This window comes from Pteropus medius, unplaced genomic scaffold, assembly GCF_902729225.1.
Source record: "Pteropus medius unplaced genomic scaffold, Ma_sr-lr_union100, whole genome shotgun sequence".
Classification (NCBI taxonomy): domain Eukaryota; kingdom Metazoa; phylum Chordata; class Mammalia; order Chiroptera; family Pteropodidae; genus Pteropus; species Pteropus medius.
The window spans coordinates 186,259-208,600 of record NW_024356335.1 but is presented as its reverse complement, the minus strand read 5'-3'; the positions used below and the strand labels follow the sequence as shown (position 1 = coordinate 208,600).

The following is a 22,342-nucleotide window of genomic DNA, read 5'->3' as shown; positions in this document are numbered from 1 at the left end:
AGTCACACATCTCTCAGTTTAAATCAAAAGCTAGAAATGATTATGCTTAGTGAGGGAGGCTTGTCGAAAACCAAGGCAGGCTGAAAGTTAGGCCCCCTGCATCCAACAGTTAGCCCACTTGAGAATGCCAAGTTCCTGAAGGAAATTAAAAGTGCTCCACCAGTGAACACATGAATGACAAGAAGTGAAACAGCCTTGTTGCCGATATGAAGACCGTTTAGTGGTCTAGATAAAAGATCAAACCAGCTGCAACATTCCCTTAAAACAAAGCCTAATCCAGAGCAAGGCTCTTTCTTTAATTCTATGAAGGCTGACAGAGGTCCAAAAAAAAAAAAAAAAACAAAAAAAAAAGTCTGAAGCTAGCAGAGGTTTGGTTCATGAGGTTTAAGTAAAGAAAGTGTCTCCACAACATGAAAGTGCAAGGTGAAGCAGCAAGTGCTGATGTAGAAGCTACAGGAAGGTATCCGGAAGAGCTTGCTAAGATAATTCACGGAGGTAAACAACACTCCACTAAACGACAGATTTTTCAGTGTAGATGAATCAGCCTTATATTGGAAGAAGATACCATTTAGGGCTTTCACAGCTAGAGAGAAGTCAATGCCTAACTTCAAAGCTTCAAAGGATGTGTTGATTCTCTTGGTAGGGGCTAATGCAGCTGGTCACTTCAAGTTGAGCCAATGCTCATTTCCATTCCGAAAATCTTAGGGCTCTTAAGAATTATGCTAACACTACTCTGTACTCCATAGATAGAACAACAAAGCCTGGATGACGGTACATTTGTTTCTAACATGGTTTACTGGGTATTTTAAGACCACTGTTGTGACTTCCTACTCAGAAAAAAAAAAGATTTCTTTCAAAATATCACTGCTCACTGACAGTGCACCTGGTCACCTAAGAGCTCTGACGGAGATGGACAATGGGATGAATGATGTTTTCATGGCTTCTAAACACAACATCTGTTCTGAAGCCCATGAAGTTAGGAGTAATTTCAACTTTTAAGTCTTATGATTTAAGAAATACATTTCGTAAGGATTTAGCTGCTAATGATAGTGACTCCTCTGATGTATCTGAGCAAAGTAAATTGAAAACCTTCTGAAAAGGATTCACCATTCTAGAAGCCACTGAGAATATTCATGATTCAAGGGACGAGGTCAAAATATCAACACTAACAAGAGTGTGGGAGAAGTCGATTCCAGCCTTCCTGGATGACTTTGAGGGGTTCAAGACTGCAGTGGAGGAAGTAACTGCAGACGTGGTAGAAGAAGCAGGAGCACTCAGAGTGCAAGTGGAGTCTAAGATGTGACGGAATTGCTGCTGATACAACTTTAATAGATGAGGAACTGCTTCTTACAGATGAACAAAGAAAGTGGTTTCTTGAGACGGAATCTACTCTTGATGAAGATGCTATAAAGACTGTTGAAATGATAACAAAGGATTTAGAATACTACATAAACTTAGCTGGTGAAGCAGTGGCAGGGTTTGAGAGGGCTGACTTCAATTTGAAAGAAGTTCTACTGTGGGTAAAATGCTATCAAACAGCATCACATGCTATAGAGAAATTGTTCATGAAAGAAGACTAAATCAATGTGGCAAATTTCATTGTCTTATTTTAAGAATTGCCTCAGCCACTTCAACCTTCAGCAACCACTACCCTGATCTGATCAGTCAGCAGCCATCGATATCAAGACAAGACCCTCCACCAGAAAAAAGATTATGATTTACTAAAGGTTCAGCTGGTTAGCATTTTTTAGCAATAAAGTATTTTTTAATTCATGTATGTACATTTTAATGCTGTTGTACACTTTGACTACAGTATAGTGTAAACACAACTTTTATATGCACTGGGAAACCAAAAAGTTTGTGTGACTTGCTTTGTTGCAATATTCGCTTTATTGCAGTGGTCTCGAAGGTATGTCTGTATCTAAAATAATACTAATGATATAGTTTAAATCAGTTTTAGGAAAAAGTTGAAAATATTCTTAAAATGACATTTACCAAAATAATCCCCTAGTGTCTCACACACCACTTTTTCTAGTTCCTTTGTTCTCAAAGGCAAACACCTGCCTATGGCAATCAGCCAATATGCAGTAAACCTAAATTGTATCTTATTACTGTACAGCTTCAAGATAATGGCAACAGAATCATTAGCAGATACTATAAAGGGCTACTTGAGAGCTCTGAGTACCTACTAAAACTGGAAAGTGGCTCTGAAGAGATAAAACTAGTTTGAAGCTCATCAGCACTTACACAGTAACCAATTCAAGAACATTTTATAACACAGAGATTAGAAAATCAAAGAATCTTAGCAAAGGATCCTAGAAATGACAAACACTTTTGCATACCAAACTGTTAAATATTTGTGGCTGACGGAATTTTCACCTATAACAATATGGACACATCTCAATTTTCAACGGATAATACACTAGTCTCTACGTTCTGTGGATGCTGAAGCATAAACATACAGTTGATTCTTAACTAATGTGAGAGTTAGAGGTGCAGAACACCTGACCGCTCCAGTCGAAAATCCTTATATAACTTAAGTTGGCCTAGTCTACAGCCATGTCGCCCTGAATAAGCCTGATGCCATCTGAGCTCGGAAGCTAAGCAGGGTCGGGCCTGGTTAGTACTTGGATGGGAGACCACCTAGTGTAAAAAATAAAAAAAATAAGGGATTGTAAGATGACAAGGTCTTTGCAATCTGTGAGGTCAACCAAGGGTTGCCTGGCCTATAAAAATAAAAATTTAAAAAAAAAAAAACCCACAAACAAGTTGGCCCTCTGCATACATGGATTCCCAACTGTAGATCAAAAATATTGTTTTCGATCTATAGTTGGTTGAATCCACAAATGTGAAACCTGGGGATTTGGGGGTGGGGAGACTGTATGTTTATTGAAAAAAATCTGCGTGTAAATGGACCTTAACAGTTCAAAGCCATGTTGTTCAAGGGTCAACTATAATCTCATCTCTCAGCCCTAATTAAAACAACAATGGAAACAAAGTTGTCTTTGGTGTCCTGCATCTGAAGGGCAAGGAAAAGCCACATTAACAGGAAGCAGAGTATAGGAAAGCAGCAGAAGTTCGCTGCGCTGATGTCAGAGGATCTAGATTATATTTCTGGACTTGTCATTACATCACTGAATGGATTCAACCAAGTAATTTTACATTTAATTCATACTGTATAAATTAAGAAACTGAGGTCCAGGCTTAATGCCCCTGGGTTTCTTTACATATTGAACAAACATAGTATCAAATACCCAGGCTACCTAACAGGGTTACTTGGTAGATTAAATAATACCAAAAAGAAGTGCTTTGAATGGGATAAATGAAAATGCTCCATCTTCCTAAGGGCTACTGAAGGGCAGGTTTCTAATTTTAATAATGTAAGAATTATACTTTTTCAGGAATAAAGAGAGTATTGATTCTTGCCCCAGGACTTTGTAAAACAATATGGTAGAATCATTGGATAAAAGAAATTGTGTCTGATGAGTTCAAATCTGACAAAGAAAAGAATATTTTTCAATGAATTCGTCACTATTTTAGGTTACACAACACTATTTTCCACTATAAACTACAAATTCGGTAAAATCATGCAAAAAAGAGAGTAAAGCCCTAACAAACATGAGAAGCAAATCTGACCACCTAGGAATTTTACTTGTAGTATCTCCCTAGTATGAGGGTGGACAGAACAGGGATGCCTGGAATCGTTATCATTCTACCTTGAATATTCTTGCATTCAGAAGGTACCCTAGTGCTTCTCTTCTGAGATATCTTAGAAATTTTCCCTGTCATGACCAAAATTTACAAACAGGATTTCACTAGTATCTTCAAAAAAGGAAAAAAATATATAGTTAAAAGACTGCTTATTTCCTTTAAAAGGAAAAAAAAAATTTGTAAAAGCCTGTAGGGTAGAAATGCACACCGCAGGAAGCATCACACCACAATATTGCTCTGAGGTAGAACTATAAAGAGAAAGCACAGAGCACCATGCCTCCTACTTCAGTGCGTAAATCAGAGCTGAAGCTGCATTGTACACTAAACTAGCCACCAGATGGCATGACAATCCCAGAGTCTTTGAAGAGAGACCAAGAGTTACCAGTATTCCAAGTGAACCAGTCGCTGTGCCTTTTAATTTAAAAGCAAAATATTAGACATCATTAATATTCTGATGTAATTTTACTTTACTCATTTTATGAAGCAGTCATATAGGAAAGAGACTCTATATGCAACTATCATTTATAATCCGAAAGAGCATCCATTTTGTGATACGGGCTATGGAGAGAAAAAAAAAAAAATCCAAGTACCTCGCTACCATAATAGTTTATCTGAAAGTTAGAAAGGCTCTTAGAGTCTAGCCACCTCATTTTATAAGTAAGGATACTATCAGGAAATGTAAAGAATCTTGGAAAAGTTCACACTGTCAATAGCAGCAATAATTAAACTAAACCTAAGTTTTTATTTCTATTCCAGGGTTCTTTTCACAACTCAAAAACGTATCATTTTATGTAAAAACCCAAACCATTTATTTTTCGTCTGATATGCAAGGTTAGAATTCACAGACCTCATTTCTCCCCTTCCAATGTGTTGAGATAAACTTCAGTGGTAAACCTGACTTCAGTAGCCTTAAGATATTTAGATTATTAAAACAAATCAACCAACCAGCCCAAAACAAAACAAAACCCCTGGCAAAACAAATCCAATTGACTTAGTTTCTGTCATATTTGAGTCTGCCTAAAAGAACATAATAACGTGACATTTTCCCTCATGAATTGTTTTAATTCTTCAGATGTGGCCTCTGCACATTTGCCTATTTGTTTTCCTTTATTACTTACATTTAAAAAAAAAAAACCTCTGACTATAAAAGCAATCATTTTGTAGTATGAAAGTTATATAATCTGACCTAGAGTTTCCTTTGAACCACAAATATAGCATGTTAATACAATCTCAAAAAAAAAAAAAAAAAACAATGAATGAAATAAGATGCCTTACCTAAAATAACCTTTACCATCATCTTCTTTTATTTCTAAAGACACAGAGAAGGTAAAGATGTCACTGTCAGGAGTCTGGGGTGCAGCTGTAGCTGAAAGTGGGGTCTGCTTGGCGGAACGGCGGAAGGCAGTGGCAAAGCTGTAAAGTATCCGGCTTACCTACAACCAGACATGTTAGGAGATGGGCTGTTATCACAAGAAATAAAATACTTTTATTACATCTGCAGGTTACCTCCTTTGTCGGGGAGAGCAATCCTTTTTTCTCTCATTGATTCTTTTGGTAAATTATCTAATTTGTTAGGCCAATAAAGCAAGCAACACTAAAGGGGTTTTAAAAAAGAAATGGTAGTGTACAGTATTAATCTAACTGAGAAATGATTTCCAAAATTGTTAGAGACTATCTGAATATATTTATTACAATACAAATAATTCCAAAAGTTTAGCTCTAAAGAACAGTTTGCAAATGTGTCATTGCTGAGACCAAGATCCCTATCTAACCTCATTAAGAAGCAGCCAATCAACTGATACTCTTAGCAATGAGGTTTTGGTTAGCCCAACTTTTAGTTTATTTGTATTACAGCCCATCAGGATGGAATAAATAAAATACCAGCAGAGAGTTTCATTTGGCTTCCAAGTGACTATAATAAATACTGTAATCATTTCAACATGGTGAGGGGACAGGTTAATTTTCATTTGCAGACAGTATTCTCTCAAGGACTTACAGCTTCTTGTATTTCGCACCGGAAGACATGTATCCTGAAGAGCTCTGCATTGTAATGACTTTCAGTGAAGGCAAAACAGTCACTCTCAGGAGTTCCGTCGTGCCCTCTGACACAGAAGAGGATCTTGTAAATAGGGTAGTTTGCTATTTCAGTATTTGTCTGAGGATCTAAGAGTCTGTCCAAAAAAAGATATCAAGAGATTAAAGGGATTATAGACTATTTTCACTATATCTGTATTATGATTCGAGACTCATCTTTCTATCAAGAAGTTCATATAAATCTTTTCTGGTACGCTAATCACAGTAATCTTAAGTGTTGATAATTAAGCCATACGTTGATTCCTGAAGTTACTGATTATAATAATACCACGGAATTAAAAACTACATAATTCCATGTTTTAGGGAGGCAATCAGGAAGGCATAAGTAATATTGGTAAGCACATACGGTTCTTATATAGTCTGTAACTAAATAAAGACTAGATCAATAGGTAAATTATACTACCAAATAAGTCATTAGTTCGTTATCGCCTAAAAATGACCTAATCTGCTTTATTACATGAAAAAACAAAAACTACAACTGAAAAATAAAATTATTTTTAAAAATTTCACATTAATAAATACAGTGAAAATTAGGATTTGTAAAAAAGTTCTTTACTCGAAGAGAAGAATTACATTTGCAGACAACTGGAATATTAAATATAATTAACTTACGTCTATCCACATACAGCTACAACTCTACCACCATTAAAATCCAAAATGCCTCTAAGGGTAGACAAACATACATTCTCATATACCACTGATAAAAGTATAAACTGGATCTATATTTCTAGAAGGCTGTTTGGCAATGCATCACAAGCAATAAAAGTGGGCAAACCTTTGACCCAATAAGTCTACTTCTAGGAATTTTTAAGTGTACGACCAAGGAAATTAAAAAAAAATACAAAAATTTTGCTCAAAAATACGTATTTATAAGAAAAATATAGATAAAGCACTTATGTGCCCATACCATAAAAGCTTAATATTAGCTATTATTAGTAGTACTTTTCTCATTAAAAAAAAAAAAACAATGAAAATGTCTAACAAGAGATTGGTTCTTTCTCAATAATGCATCATGTGCCACCATAAACTAAAACTTTTGATCAGGTTTATTGATATGGAAATAAATTCATAAAATAAAACTAAGTGAAGAAAGGATTTTACAAGATGGTGTGTATAATTTCACTGTTATCAAAAATGTTGATTCTAAGAGTTGTATAATTATATATGCACATATATGTAGGTATATACACACATACACGAACACATACAAATACCCAGAGTGTTTTATTAAACCAAAATATTAACTGTATTTATCAGAGAGCACAATTAAAGAGTGTTTTTCTAAATTTCTGTTTATGTTCTCTGATTTTTTTCTGAAATAAACATGTACTTTTTGTAATAGGAAAAAAAGATATTTTAGCTGTGTTCATCTGATTATTTAGAATTCTGTATTTAGCTAGTTAATAAAAACATCTTATTGGCTACCGTTAACTGTTGACATTGTTCTAGTTATTATAAACAACAGCCATTTTTAGAGACTGTTCTAGGCCTCAGTTTCCTCATCTTAAAAATTAAGAGACTGCATAAGAAGAGTTAATATTTATCAAATGGTTTTTACAAGTTCTAAAATCAGCATGAAACTCCATTTTGAACAAATGTGTCAAGCTAGTATTTGTATTAAGGGAACACGTGAAATATAACTTATCAGGCAGACTCTCATGTCAACATATTTCAATTATCCCCCAAACATTTAAATTCCTAATGTGCTAAACACAACTGAGGTAGAGAAGAGTATAAAAACTGTTGAAATGAGTGACTATTTTTCATAAGGGTCACAATCCTTGGAAGATATGATGAGTGCCAAAAGATTAAACATTACAGGAATAAGATAATTATGTATTTTGTTCACTACTGTTTCTTTCTAAAACGATAGGTCAGAAATCTGATCAAATATTACCAATATTTCAAGAAGCTGGTCTTACCTCACGGTTCCTTCGGAGACATTCGGCACTGACAGAGTGACATCTAGGGATATCTGACACTGGCTTCTTAAGATGGACATCATCCTTAAGGCTTCCACTTCACTCCGGGGAGCATTGACTGAGGCACAGCCTAAATAAGTTAGTTTGCTGAAAACTACACTGTCCTCATCAGCCACTGGTGTGAAAGGACTTGACCCTTCAGAATCTGAAAGAAATGATAAGGAGATGGTTATTTAATTTTATTTGCCATTTTGCTGACATGAAAACCAAGTAAAAATCTACAAGGTATATTTAGGTTCTAAAATTAAGTATTTCAGATACTTAATGGCATGAAATAATATGCCACTGCCACAGAAGAAATGCCCATTAAAGCCAGAAAACTCACATAGCACCAATCTCAAATCTAAAAGGTGACCTGAGATTCAGATTTGATATACCCTTCCGCTTATTTGTTTTGAATTTTTAAAAACCTTTAGTATTTCATCGCTCTGAAAAATCAATCCTATCTCCTTTCTGATCTGTGCTGTTATAATCATTTCTCTCATTCGTCATCTCAGACACTTTCTTATATTCTCTCAATCCCCTTGCTTTCCCTTTCCCAATAAACATCTACAGTTTTAACACCCTACTTTTCCCAATGAGCCTTTATAATTGCCCTTCTCCTCCTTCCCTGCTATGCCTTTCGGCTCTTTTTCACATGGCAACTATCCCCACAGAGCTGTAATATAGGCATAGAGCAAACATCTCTTCACCAAGCATTATTCCTCCATTTATCCAACATTGAACTCAAATTCCTTCTTTCTTGGAAAAATGATTCCCTCAATGTCATTTAACTACTGTTTCTCTTTCTTTGGTATAAATGATATACATTAAAGGGCCATCAGAATGGTACACAGATTTACCCCTCTTACATCCCCCTAAGTCTAGAATCTGGAGATTCTAGAGAACACAGGCACTGGTTTTTGCTTGCTCTGAATCAAACCTAGAACAGGGTAGACACTCAAATATTAAAAACAATAACCTTCGGTTACGCAAGCAATGCAGCAATCCTAACCTCCTTGTCCAGGTTTCACCGGCAGGCTCATCTCTGGTTTTTGGAGCCCTACTAATGGCACGGGGTTAATGGTGGATGAAGCTGAGAGCTGATTAGAAAGAGGCCCATCTCCTTCTCCATCCAGTTGCGACCTTTCCACAAGCTCCTTGTCCCCTGGCTGGTCGTCCATAGGAGGATCCATCAGCACATCTGCCAGCTCTTTTTGCAGCTGCTGCTCACTTCCATTCCCTATAATCTAAGGGTCACGAATACATGCAATCAGCAAAGTGAGAATGAGAGGCCAGTACTGATTAAAATGGGTCTGCAGTCTAGAGAAAATCATCAGCATTTCTTGGGATACAAAGAAATCTTTTGTTTTTAAAAAACAGAATAAATCAAGATGGGCAATAAGAACTGCAGCTGCTCTCTTAATTCAGTGTTTCATGAAAAAGTGTATCGTGAATTTGAGAATAATATCCAGAAATGTATGTGACAGTCTGTCAATGTTATTAAGTTTTCTATAGTGTCTTAAATTAACAACAATTAAAATATTTGTAATTTTACTGTCTGGTGAGAAATAATGTTAACAGTAGTATCTTTAGCAACTTGTCTTATCTTTAGGAAAAAGGAAAAATGTGTTTGCTTTCAGAAGTTATCAACAGAAACATACTTATTAGGTAAAAACTTATCACACACACTTTACCACTCCTGCTATGAGTAAGTCTCTTATATTTCTGAAGAAGACTTCTCTAATATGAACAGGTTCTTAAAGTTCTGAGACATTTGAATAAAGTTGGAGAGATGCGTATATGAAATCTTCCTGAGGAACGGATGCACTCCATTTCAATAATGTCAAGTATTTTTCTGGAGTCATGATGGTTTATTATTAGTTGCTCAACAAGGAAGCAAACAGTGTAAAATCAAGTGGAGAGTGCCCAATGCTAAGGAAAACCACAAGTGGAGGCTTTCTAAAAACTAAAACCTGACAAAAAGTTAAAATGGGTGGGGCTATGAGATTGTTGAAAACAATGAGTTCTTCCCAGCAGAGTCAACACAGAAGCCAGGAAGCAAAATTCTAATAACGGGTACCTCTGGGCTACCGAGGAATGCCGTTCAAACATCTTTTATAACTCTACAGACTGCAAGTCCCTTTGAGTGAGAAAGTTTTAAGACTTTTTTGCTGACATTTTCCCAAGGAAATTCTAACACGTCAGCCACTCTAGCCTTGGAAATAAAGGCCAGATACATGTTCAGCCTCTTGGCTTCAATGACACGTTTCTGTGAACTTCATTTTATGGTTTACAGTTACTGCTAATGGGACTATAAGCAAGTCAAGTAATTCTCTATGACTGATCCTACACATGCAAGTGCAATCAAATTCCTTTTTTTCAGAAGTTGTTTCAAAAAATTTTTAAAAACTAGAGCTTAGTTCCAATTAACCTTATTCTTTCAGAACTAGAGATGAAATGCTGTATCACCTGGAGTAAACGAAAGAGAGCCTAACTGAACCTACACTGTTTTCCAAGGGGAAAGAGGAATTATGCAAGATATCACAGCCTCCTGAAAATAGATGGAGAAAAGATTATTAGACTCCATGTTTAAGCAATCAGTAATTGTAACTGGGAAGGCTATCGTTAAAAGAGCAAACTAAATTGGAGAGGACATATTTTACATGCCATGAAGTACTGTTTTGTTCTTTGCTATATAGGGCATATTATAAGTAAACTCAAGTTTTCTGTTGGATTGGCTGCCAACACTGTAACATATTCGCCAATCACGAAAATATACCTAACCCTGGGGAAAAAACACGTTTCTGTGTTTGTCTTTCGTGTTTATACATGTTTATCTTGTATTCTTCCCTTGTTTATCAAGTCTATAAATACAAGAACTGCCTTCTATGTCCTTAACTCTTCCTTAAAGGCCAGGAAAAAGACATGTACACACACAAAAATGTTTATTTTTAAAGCTGCTTAAAAATAGCAACTGAACATATACCTTGGATATTTCGGTCCGATACAGTACTCAACAATTATCACGTTAGATCATTTGTGAACCTTCAATGCAATTTCAAAATTACTGTCTGTAACATTATAATATACATACTTAAATCAAGTTATTTGGTTTTTATTTTTAAAAAGACAACCTTGCCTAGGCCAATGTGGGAAACATTCAGCAATGCCTTCCAAGGTTTCAAACACTGGCATCAGAATCACCTAGAGAACTTGCTGAAACACAAACTACTGGGCTCTAACCAAATTCCAAATCAAAGTCCGGGGTGGGCCTGATAATTGCATTTTTAAAAAAGGTACCAAGAGATGGTGATGCTGCTGGTCTGGAGACCAGGCTCTAAGAATCAACCTTGGATTACTGGTTCTGAACCATGACCACACAAGACGGTTACCAGTGTTAGCAGGAGCCATGTTAAAACTCAAACACCTGTTCTTCCCTCTGTCCCTTCACCTCCCACCCTGACAACTAAATCAATCTCAGAGGTAGAGCCTAGGCATATGCATTTTCAAGGAACTCTTCAGGTGACTAATGAAACAGTGGTAAACCAGATTTAGCCCGCAGGCTGCAGTTTGTTGGCCTCGGGTACAGGCGAACAGCTTGAACAAACCAGCAACTGCTTATCGCTAGACTTCTTGTTGTAACACAAAAACATACCCACGATTAGTAGGGCTTTCTGTTCCTTACTGCCAACAGCATTCCTAACAGATGCCACTATCATCTCAAAAATAAATGTAACTGCAGGTAAAGCAATCAAGGCACTGTCGTATTAGTGAAAGGACAGACACACAGATCAGAGTAACAAAACACTCCAGAAATAGACCCACACATATAAGGCCAACTGGTTTCAACACAGTTGGGAAAGTGATTCAAAGGAGAAAGATAAGAAAATGAATGGTGCTGAAACAATTAACTTGACATCTCTACATATGCAAAACCATGAATTTCAACCAATACTTCGCATAATATACAAAAATTAACACAAAATGGATCACAAATCTAAATGTAAATCCTAAAACTATAAAACTTACGTAAGAAAACAGGAGAAAAATCTTTGTGATCTTGGGACACAAAGGTTTCTCAGGACACAAAAAGTTATGCATAAAAGAAAAAATCTGATAAAATGGACTTTATCAAAACTACAAACTTCTGCTTAAAAGACATTGTTAAGAGAATGAAGACAAGCCAGAGACTTGGAGAGAATATTTGCAAATCATATATCTGATGAAGGATTTATACACATAATATATAGAGAACTCTCATAACTCAATAATAAGAAAACAAGCAACCCAATTTTTAAAGGGGGGAGGGGCATTTCACCAAAGAGGTTATGCATATGGCAACTAACTACACGGAACAAACTCAGTTATCATGAGCCAGAGAGAAACTGAAACCACAATAGTATGCCTCTATACATCTATAAGAATGGCTGAAATTAAAAACGAACAACGCTGGTAATACCAAGGGCTGGCAAGGATTGCAGCAACTGAAAAATCATCATATATTGCTAGTGGGAATCAAAATAGTATAGTCACTTGAACAGTTTTTTGTAAGTTTTATGAAGTTAAATATACATTTACCATATGATTCACTCCAAGGTATTTACCCCCCAAAATAAAAACATATGTCTACACAAAGACCTGTCTGCAAATGTTTACAGCAGCATTATTCATAATCACCAAAAACTGAATATAAATATTCATTGACTGGTGAATGAACAAACAGCCATATATTTATTCAATGGAATACAACTCAGCAATAAAAAGGAATGAATTACTAATACATGCAGTAACAAAGATGAATCTCAAAAGCATTATTATAAGGAGCCAGACACGAAAGGCTATATACTGTATGATTCCATTTATATGGCATTCTGGAAAAGACAGAACTACAGGGGGAGAAATCAGACGATTAGTTGCCAAGGGCTGGGAAGGAGGGAGAAAGGATTGACTAAGAAAAGGCACAAAGTGATTTTTTGGAGTCATGAAAATACTCTTGATTGTGGTGGTGGTGGTTACATGAGTTTATATTCACTAAAGCTCACAGAACTATACACCTAACAGGGTTACATTTTATTGTGTATAAATTTTACCTCAATAAAACAGACTTAAAATAGAAAGAGTAAAGAGATAGTGGAGGAGGCTGTGCATGTGCGGGGCAGGGATTACATAGGAAATCTCTGCACCTACCTCTCAAGCTCGCTGTGAATCTAAAACCGCTCTACAGAGTCTTTTTAAAAATGTGGTTTTTTACAAAAGATGCCATTCCTTTTCTGTTCCTTTTCTCTATCTGCCCCTCAAAAGGTGTTCGTCCAGGATTCTGTTTTTGGCAATAACTTCATTTTACAGACTCTCCTATGCCATCTCACCTACTCTCAATGATAAACAAATAATCACTCATCTGTATCTACAACCCCTTCCTCAACTGTCTTCTGGACACTTTCAGTTAGGTACTGCAAAGTTACTGTGTCAAAACTCACTGATCATCCTCCTGTATCTTTTTTTTAAAATCACTGAATTGTGCTACTAACCCTTCAGTAGCCAAAGGATCATGATTATCCTTGTCATTACAAAACTACTCACAAATCCTACCGATCCTTGTCCAATTGAGTATGTCCTTCTTTTCTCTCTGCATAGCTAAACCATAGGCCAGCCCTTCATTTTACGTAAGTCTTCTGCAAAGCAGTAGTTTCTATGCCTCCTTCCTCTCCACTGTGACCCACCTTTCATATTGCCATTTGAATTATAATTGCAAATTCTAGTTCTGACCAAGCCCTGCCTTATTTTTTTTAAACCCTTCCATGTTTCCTCAATGCCCATAAGATAAAGCCCAAATTCATATATTCTGTGAGTTTCGCACAGCTCTCCCCCATCTGCCGTGCCATCTCTTATCAGTCACATTGAACTGTTCAACCTTCCCAGGACACTTCATACACTTCAAGCCTCTAGCCTCTACAGAGACTCTTGTTTTTCCTGAAAAGCCTTCCTCTTCTTTGTTTGAAGGCCAAGTTTAAATTCTGTTACCTCCGCTAAAAGATTTTAACCCCACTATCCCGGGTGTAATCAATCACTCCCGCCTTAGGGAGTGCTACCCATAATATTAGCATACATATCTTATTCTAGCATTGCTACCTGTTTTAGAGAATATTTGTTTAGTGATTCCCTTGAGCCATACTGGGCATTATTAGATAGCAAAGACTATTTCTCAAATTCTCTATATTCCGAAAGCTCTGAGTAGTAACTGGTACAGAGTACATCTGAAGTACACATTTACTGAAGTGAAGTTTATAAATGCAAATAGAGGCATTATTTTATCAATTTGGATATTGGATATCTACAGATTTTCGGTTAGTTACAGAAAATAAAATCTGAACAATTTATTTTAGCTTTGTTAACTGCTTAAAAAAACAAAACCGAATATCATCGCTTCCTATTATTCTGAGAGTATCACTAAGGTTTAACATTTAAAATAAAAAATACAGGACGCCAAATAGCATGCTGCAGTCCGTAAACAATAAACTTTATTTTGAAGTCCAACAAAGACATCTAACTTAATTTTGCACAAATATAAAAATTAAAAAAGAAAGCAAATATGAATGAATAACACATATAGGGGTCATATTTAGATTTCTGTTCGTCTTCATGTAATCTATATTAAGAAGAAGGGAGAGTTCTTTAGGAAACAGTCCTGAGTTAAGGCAAAAAACAAGTACAAAGTAGCCAACTGAGCAGTTTCTTAAGCAGACATAAATGTTTACAAGGACAGAGATTGCATGGTGAATGAGGTATCCATAGTTCTCTTACAAAGCAGGGTGATGGTAAAAAAAAAAATTGGGGACAAGCACTAGCTTTGGCACAACTCCAGGGGGCACCATTACATCATGGCCTATGTGAACAGCACCCTCCTGAGGTTGTACAAAATGTAGCCTATGCAAGTGTCCTCCGTAGCCTTACTCAGGCCCTACAGTAAGACAGACCTGAGTTTGGGGCATGACTCTGACATTAAATCTTGGTTGTGGACAAATTAACCTCTGGGAGGTCCAACTGTCTCATTGCTAAAATGAGGATGTTCACATCTAGCTCAGAGGACTGCCATGAGGGTTCAATGATACCACAATATGATTACTAGGCACTTATTATTTATATTTCAGACACTGTTATTTTTACAGAGATTATTCTCATTTCTTATATCACAGTATCTGCCAATAAGTAAGCATATCGTAAGCATCCAATTAATATCTTCCTACCCGTTTCAGCTTTCTTATTTATCTGCAAATTAACTCTGATCTATCTACTGGAGTTGAGGTTCAAAAAAGCAAGTAACTTTTTTAAAAAGTAGTTTTTCTACTTTCCATAGTCCAGAAAAAAACTACTACTACTCACGTAAAAAGAAGCATTACTGGAAAAACATCTGTCCTTTCTAAATACATGAAATAAAGGTAATAACTTTTACAGTAGAATTGGCTACAAGTCCGTTTCCTTGAAAGCAAAACTGGCTGCATTTATGGAACCAAAGGACAAAATGTTCCAAAGGCAACATCCAGTCATTTCCTGGTTTAATTTTCTGCTTCTAACTTTATAGCCCATTTCCCTTCATGGCAACGATACCAACTAGGCCCCCGCTTGATCTGCCAGTTATACACTAGGCAGTACGAGACCCTTTTCCAGTGGAGGTTTTATGTCTTCAAGAAAGGAAATGGCAGTGTGTGCTTGAGAAGTCCATAGGTGATTAAAAATTTAAAGACAAATTGCTGATGATCTACACTTCCCACTACTTGTATCATGTTGCAGATAAAATATAAATGAAGATGATTCAAATTGAGTAATGTTGCTCAGTTTCGGTGTTAAAGCAGAGCTATTTTGAAACAAGTAGATAAACCTCAGTTTTATCAAAAGCGAGGTACAAAAGAATGAGAAGTCCAGTTTGGATAATGGAAGGTATAGTTACCAATCTCAAAGCCACTCACACGTTCCTTACTCCTTCTGGGATCTTTAATAAATTCTCAAATTTCTTTGTGCCTCATTTATAAACTGCAGCTGTTCTGATTATCCACCTCTTTTGATCTTACGGTATGCAGGACCAGAGAAAACACCTAAAATTACCATTAAGAATTATTAACATTAACTTAAAGTAAAAAAGGAGGAGTAACAGAACCTTGGGAAGTTATACTAAAAAGTCAACTAAAGAAAAGACCCAAAATATTTACGATTGTTTCACTAAATAAAGGAATTAAGACTGGGTTTTACTTATTTTTCTAAATTGTCTGAATTTTCTATATTAAGCACACATTCTTTTAGGCTATTTACATCTTGAGAGAAAAAGAAAAGGAGGCACTTGCAGGTCTGCTGCATGCAGTGGTCCTGACTCCAGGCCCTTTCGAGCCCCTGAATCTTTCCACATGTCACAAACTAACTCCTTTGGGAAATTATTAGTCATTCTTTAAGGATTTGCTGAACTGCTACCTATTCTGTGAAACCTTTCTCTTCTTCTTTAAGGAAGCAATTATGTTATCCTGTAATTCTTAGATCTATATTCTAGAACTTGATGAATTTTGTCATGATGACATACTTATGTGTCTCCCCTGCCGCCACCCTGATCCACTTAATCTATGTGTTTACGGTTCAGGAACTCAGCTTGCTGAATAAAACAGCTGCATTATAGAAGACAAGATCATTCGGTTGCAAAACAAATAATAACCAGAAACGGAGGCGAGATTAGTTTAGGCAATACTAAGTAAGATGGAGTGACTTCTGTATCTGCTATTTTAATAAAACGTGGCAACTTTTTTCCAACTAAAGTAATGTCAGATGGATTTTTCAAGAAGAAAACAATGAAGATTAAAAAGTTTAAAAAATTCTCTAACTGAACTTTCCCCCTAAGAAGTATCACCTCATAAAGCACCCCAACCAACATTTGTAGAGTGTCTCTGGCTAATAGATAAAGGTGCAAGATTCCTGTCCCAGAGGAGTCGGGTAGTGAAAACACATGTTCTGAATTCACCGTTCCCCTATCACGAGGCAGTCTATCTCCCTACATGAATGATTCTGGGCTAGCCTGCTCTGACCAAAGAAGGTGGCAGAAGTGACACCATGTAATTTCTAAGCCTTGGCCTTAAAAAAAAAAAAAAAAAAAACTTGACAGCTTCCACATCTGCCCAAAGACCACCATGCCGTGAAGAAGCCTAAGACCGAAGACCACATGAAGAGCGAGTGAGCCATCCACGTCATGCCCAGTCCCAGCCAACGTTATCAGTTGAATGAGGCTATACGAGCTTAAGCAAGAGCAGCAAAACTCCCCAATCCACGAAATCGTGAGATATAATAAATTGTTGTTTTTAAACCATTGAGTTCTGAGTTAGCTTGTTACACAGACTGGGAGAAACAACTATAACAAGATTTTTAACAACTGTCATCTACCCTAAGCTATAAGCATCGTGAGAACAGGAACCACGTCTAATTCATCTCTATTCTCCTCTAGTCTAAGAACTTCCTGGTGGCGACATTGTGCAGTTTCACTGTCATGCTGCTTGGGACTCACCGTTTTTTAAAGATGAGGATTTATGTCTTTTATCACTTCTGGAAAATATTCAGCTACTGTCTCAAGTAATTCCTTCTCTCCCGTTCTATTCTTAAGGAATACTTAGGTATATGTTGGTCCTTCTCAGCCAAATCTCCATGTCTCTTAACTGCTCTTTCATATTTTATCATTTTCAATGCTGTCTTCTGGATAATGTCCTAAGATTCATTTTGCAGGAATTTGATTCTCTCTTTAACCATGTCTATTCTTCTATTTAACACCTCTACTGCACCTTTAATTTCACTGGCTCTAGTTTTCACTTGTAGAAGTTCTACTTTTAGTTTGCATCATCTTTTACTCTATTTGACATTTAGAAAAAAAAGTGCAGCTCGCTGCCTGCATTAATTTAACATCACGTGTAGGAATGCTATGTCTTCTAGGATTTGACATTTTCAGCGATCAAGAATTACTATATTTTGTAAATGGAAATATCACTACTAAAAACAGAATACTATATATAGAATGCCATTTCTTTCCAAAGACTATCGCTATATTAGAGCAATGCGAAAAAAGTGAGATATTTTTTGGCAAACTTTGGGGGTTAGAACTATAATCCACTAGTTATCTTGGGGTGAACACTGCAGCCGCAAGCGCTGCCAGCAAACAGGAAGTGGTTAAATTTTTAGATAGTTTTGTTCTTTTCTAATGTTTGTAAATTTTTTCTTTAAATCTTTAAGCATTTTAATCACATCTATCTTAAGGTTACCATTAATCATCCAAATGCCTAAATTCTGGTGAGAATTGATCCTGCTGGAGTTTGCTGATTCTGCTCACAATGAACTGTCCTCTGCATATGTTTGTAAACTTTGGATTGTGTGCTATTCTTTATCAGGGTTATCTGTGAGAGTACCAAGCAGCCTGGGTGGCAAGTACGTCCCGCCAAAGGAGTTCTGCAACTGATTCTATCAGGCACCCCCAGGAGTACTATCAACCCTGGAACTTGCAAGAAGTACAAATTCAAACCCCAAATATACAGGAAGGCAAAGCCCAAATATATGGGTACAAATTCTCACTGAGTCTCTCCTCCAAACCAGTGTTCAAGCTAAGGTTAAGCTTCCTTATTCTCTTCCTGTGACTGTCCATCCTTTCAAGTCCATCATTTCAGTTAGGATGTAGCTAGCCCGAGAGCACTTTATGAGGAAATCTCAGTTCCAACAAGTCTCTGTAAAATCCAAGTCCACTGGTTATAAAGAACAGCAAATTCCACCACTGAGGCCCCAATGTCAGCTCATAACGTGTTGTTCTGGCTTTGCTTCCTCTTTGCTTGTTTCTTAGGGAGTTTCTTTACTTTTTTATGAATATGACTGGGCAATTGAAAGGTTGTTTGTTACATTTCACCCAACTTTCCCAAGTATTTTGTACTGGGACATTTTTAGGTTTTTTAGGTCCTCATATTTCCAAAAATGGGAGTTCTTATCCTCAGTGCCTAAAACAGCACTTGGTAGGTTACTAGCTGTCAAATGAATATTCAACAACTCAATTAGGACTTTTCGGGTGGAAAAGTGACATATCTTCTAAATGTTTTCTAAATCCAGTGCAATTTTAAAATCTACTAGTGGCTGAGAAAACAGTGTTTCAAAAAGAATGAGCATAAGTGAGCAACAAATTTGCAGTAATCCTATTATGCTTTCCTCTGATGACACCATAGATTTAACAATAATTTGATCACTACTTCACTTACCAGTTCTTCACACACTAAACCGATATACTGTATAGATATACTGATATTATACGGAAATACGTAGAGGAAACATTTTAAATTTAGAGAACATGTTGCTCAATTTCCCAGTCTACAGAACCATCTCTGATAAATAAGATGGATGACAGAGCAAGAAAAAAGTTCTCTGGAGGAGTCCTGAGGGTCCTTCTCAGTTACCATAAATGGTTTATCAGGAAGAATAAACCAAACACTACTTTAAAAATTAACATAATGCTCTCATCTCTCTCTTTAAAAAAAAAAAGTCTTAATCACCAAGGCTTTTTTCTATCTTATCATTCTTCCATCACTATCTAAAGCAACCTCTCAGTAGAACACATCTGGTTACTCCAGCTTTCCTGAAACGTTTTCTTCATTTCTCTTCTAAGGAATTCCAGCGTCTTAGTTTTCCTTATATCTCACTAGCTATTTCTTCTTAGTCTTCTCTGCTGGTCTTTCTTCATCTCAATCTCTAAATATTGAAGTAACCCTAAAATCAACTCTTATTCATCTCTTCAGTATCTACGCTCACTCTATGGTGATCTCATCTAATCCCATTGCTTTGAATACCGACTATGTACTGTTAATGCCAGTCACAATCGAAGCATCAATCTCATACATCCAACTACATGACATCTAGAAATGGAAATCTAATAGTCATCTCAAATTTAACAAGTCCTAAATTGATTACCCGTCCCCTGCCCCAAACCTTTCGATCTCTTTCCCATCTCAGTAAATGGCACCACCATAAACCTAACAGCTCAGAGCCAAATCTAGGAATCACTGTTTACTTCTCTCTGCCTCAAATCCCACATCTAGTTTTGCCTATACTAACAACCAATCAGCTCTACCTTGAAAATATATCCTGAATCAGAGTACATTCATCCCCTGGTCCAGGCCACCATTATCTCTCCCTTTCATGACTAAAAGAGCCCCCTATCTTTTCTTCTTGCTACCAGTCCTGCCCCTGACTGCCAATTCTCTACAGAGCTCCTAGATATAATTCATATAGAAACTGCTTATTTAAAGCATAACTTCTATGGTTTTGAGTACCTTCATAGACATATACAACCATCTCCAAAGAGAATTTTAAAATATTTTCTTCACCTCAAAACAAAACAAAACAAAAAACACCCATACAACCTTCGGTATTAACTCCCTAGTCCCCCAATATTTACAGCCCTGAACAACCACTAATCTATCTTCTGCTTCTAAAGATTTGACTATTCTAGATACTTCACAGTAATAGAGCCACATACAGTTGACCCTTGAATGCAGGGGCTAAGGTCACCAAACAACCCCCTGTGCAGTTGGAAATCCACATATAACTTTGGACTTCCCCAAAACTTAACTATAGTCATCCCTCAGTATCTGCAGGGGGTTGGTTCCAGGATACCCTCACAGAGAGCAAAATCCATGGATGCTCAAGACCCTTATATAAAATGGTGTAGAACAATGCATATAGTCAGCTCTCTCATCTGTGGATTCCCAACCATGGATCAAAAATAATGTTTGAACTATGGCTGGTTGACTCTGCAGATGAGAAATGAAGGGCCAATTGTGTTATTTATTTTTTAAAGTCCACGTAGAAGTGCACCCACATAGCCGATATCCATGTTGTTCAAGGGTCAACTGTAATTTGTGATTTTTTGTGACCTGCCTGCCACTTAATATAATTCTTCAAGTTTCATCTATGTTGCAGCATGCATCAGTACTTCGTTCCTTTTTATGACCAAATAATATTCCATGTATACATTTTATTTACCCATTTAGCTGCTGATAAAACTTTTATGCTGTTTAGCTCTATATATCCCAATACGATTACTTTATGATTTGCAAATATTTCCTCATTCTGTGGATTATCTTTTCACTTTCTTGATAGTAACCTTTGAGGCAGAAAAAATTTTAATGTTGATGCAGTCTAATTTTATCTATTTTTCCTTTATTCCTTGAAGTTTTGATGCTGAAAAAAAATCATTCCCAATTAAATGGTTCTAGTATTCTTGTCTAAATCAGGTGACCACAGAAACAAACTTCTACTTGTTAACTCGCAAGTGTATTCCAGTGATCATCTATGTCAGTGTCTATAGGAGATATAATTAGTACATACTAAAGTATGACTGTAATTAGTATCCTTTTATTTCAAGATTAAGAACTTTCAGCATTTCCTGTAAGGTCTAATGGTGACCTGACTACCTCATCTTTGACTTCTGAATGTCTTTCTCCCTCCTTCATTTCTGAAGGCTAACTTTGTCAAAATAGAAGTATTCTTGGCTGTTATTTTTTTTCTTTCAGAACTTTGAATATATCATCTCACTTTCTTCTGGCCTGCAAGGTTTCTGCTGAGAAATCTACTGAAAGCCGTATGGGGGTTCCCTTGTAATGCGATTTTTTCTTCTCTTGCTGCTTTAAAAAAAAATGTGTCCTGGAGAGGATCGTTTTAGGTTCAAATTTGGGGGGAACCTATAAACTTCATGAACTCAGATAGCCAAATCTCTCCCCAAATTTGTGAAGTTCTTAATAATTACATCTCTAAATGTGCTTTCTGCTCCTTTCTTCTCTTCTCATTCTAGGATTCAAATAATGTAAAGTCCTCATTTTAATGGTATGCCATAGTTCACATAGGCTTTCTTCATTGTTTTTAAATGTTTTTCTGTGTTCTCAGACTAATTTCAAATAATGTCTTGTACTTCACAGTAATTTCTTCTGCTTGATCCAGTCTGTTATTGATGCTCTCGATTGTATTTGCTTTACCTAAGGTGGTGATGAATGCTCAAGTGTGTGGTTTCTCTCAATCCCAGAATCAGACTGACTTCCTGGGTGTGCTCACTAGCCATCTAAGAAGGCTCATACCATTCTTGACCTGAAGGACATGTGCAGGGAGGCAGTCATAGAGTGGGGGTGTGTCTGGGTGAGGTGCATGGAACTCAGAGGTACCCATGGCCAGTTGGGAGAGAGTTGGTTAAAGGGGGCATCCCCAGTGGCTCGTGGGTGAGCTCCCTGACAGAGTCCCAAAGCAGTTAGTAGGACCTGTGTCCCTTTGATACATTCCATTCCCAGCCCTGGCTGCTAGCCTCTCAGCCAGACTATCTGCCCCCAAGTCATGCATTTCACGATTCAGTATTCCAGACGGGATGAGAAAGAAATGGGCCTTTCAGTGAGTGTCTCACACAGCTGAGGAAGCCAGATGCTCAATCACACACACTCAGAAATCACAGCTGAGTCTCTCTTGGCACTGAGCTGTGCCACCTTGGGGGAGGAATGACACAGGTAAAGTGAACCTATTCCTTTAACGTTTTCAAA

The 22,342-nt window shown here is 36.8% G+C and overlaps 1 protein-coding gene across 8 annotated transcripts in view; it reads right to left on the bottom strand.

The window, feature by feature from the left end:
• Positions 1–22,342, bottom strand: part of RABGAP1 (RAB GTPase activating protein 1) — a 132,342-nt gene that overhangs the window by 86,201 nt on the left and 23,799 nt on the right. For 7 of the 8 annotated variants that reach the window (XM_039861477.1, XM_039861474.1, XM_039861476.1 and 4 more), the window contains 4 exons: positions 8,782–9,016; positions 7,728–7,932; positions 5,708–5,882; positions 4,987–5,144 (listed from right to left, as the gene is read on the bottom strand). In XM_039861477.1, the coding sequence (XP_039717411.1) occupies positions 4,987–5,144; positions 5,708–5,882; positions 7,728–7,932; positions 8,782–9,016 (773 nt within the window). Of the gene's footprint in view, positions 1–4,986; positions 5,145–5,707; positions 5,883–7,727; positions 7,933–8,748; positions 9,017–22,342 lie in introns of those variants that run through there. The other variant, XM_039861481.1, reaches the window with a different exon arrangement.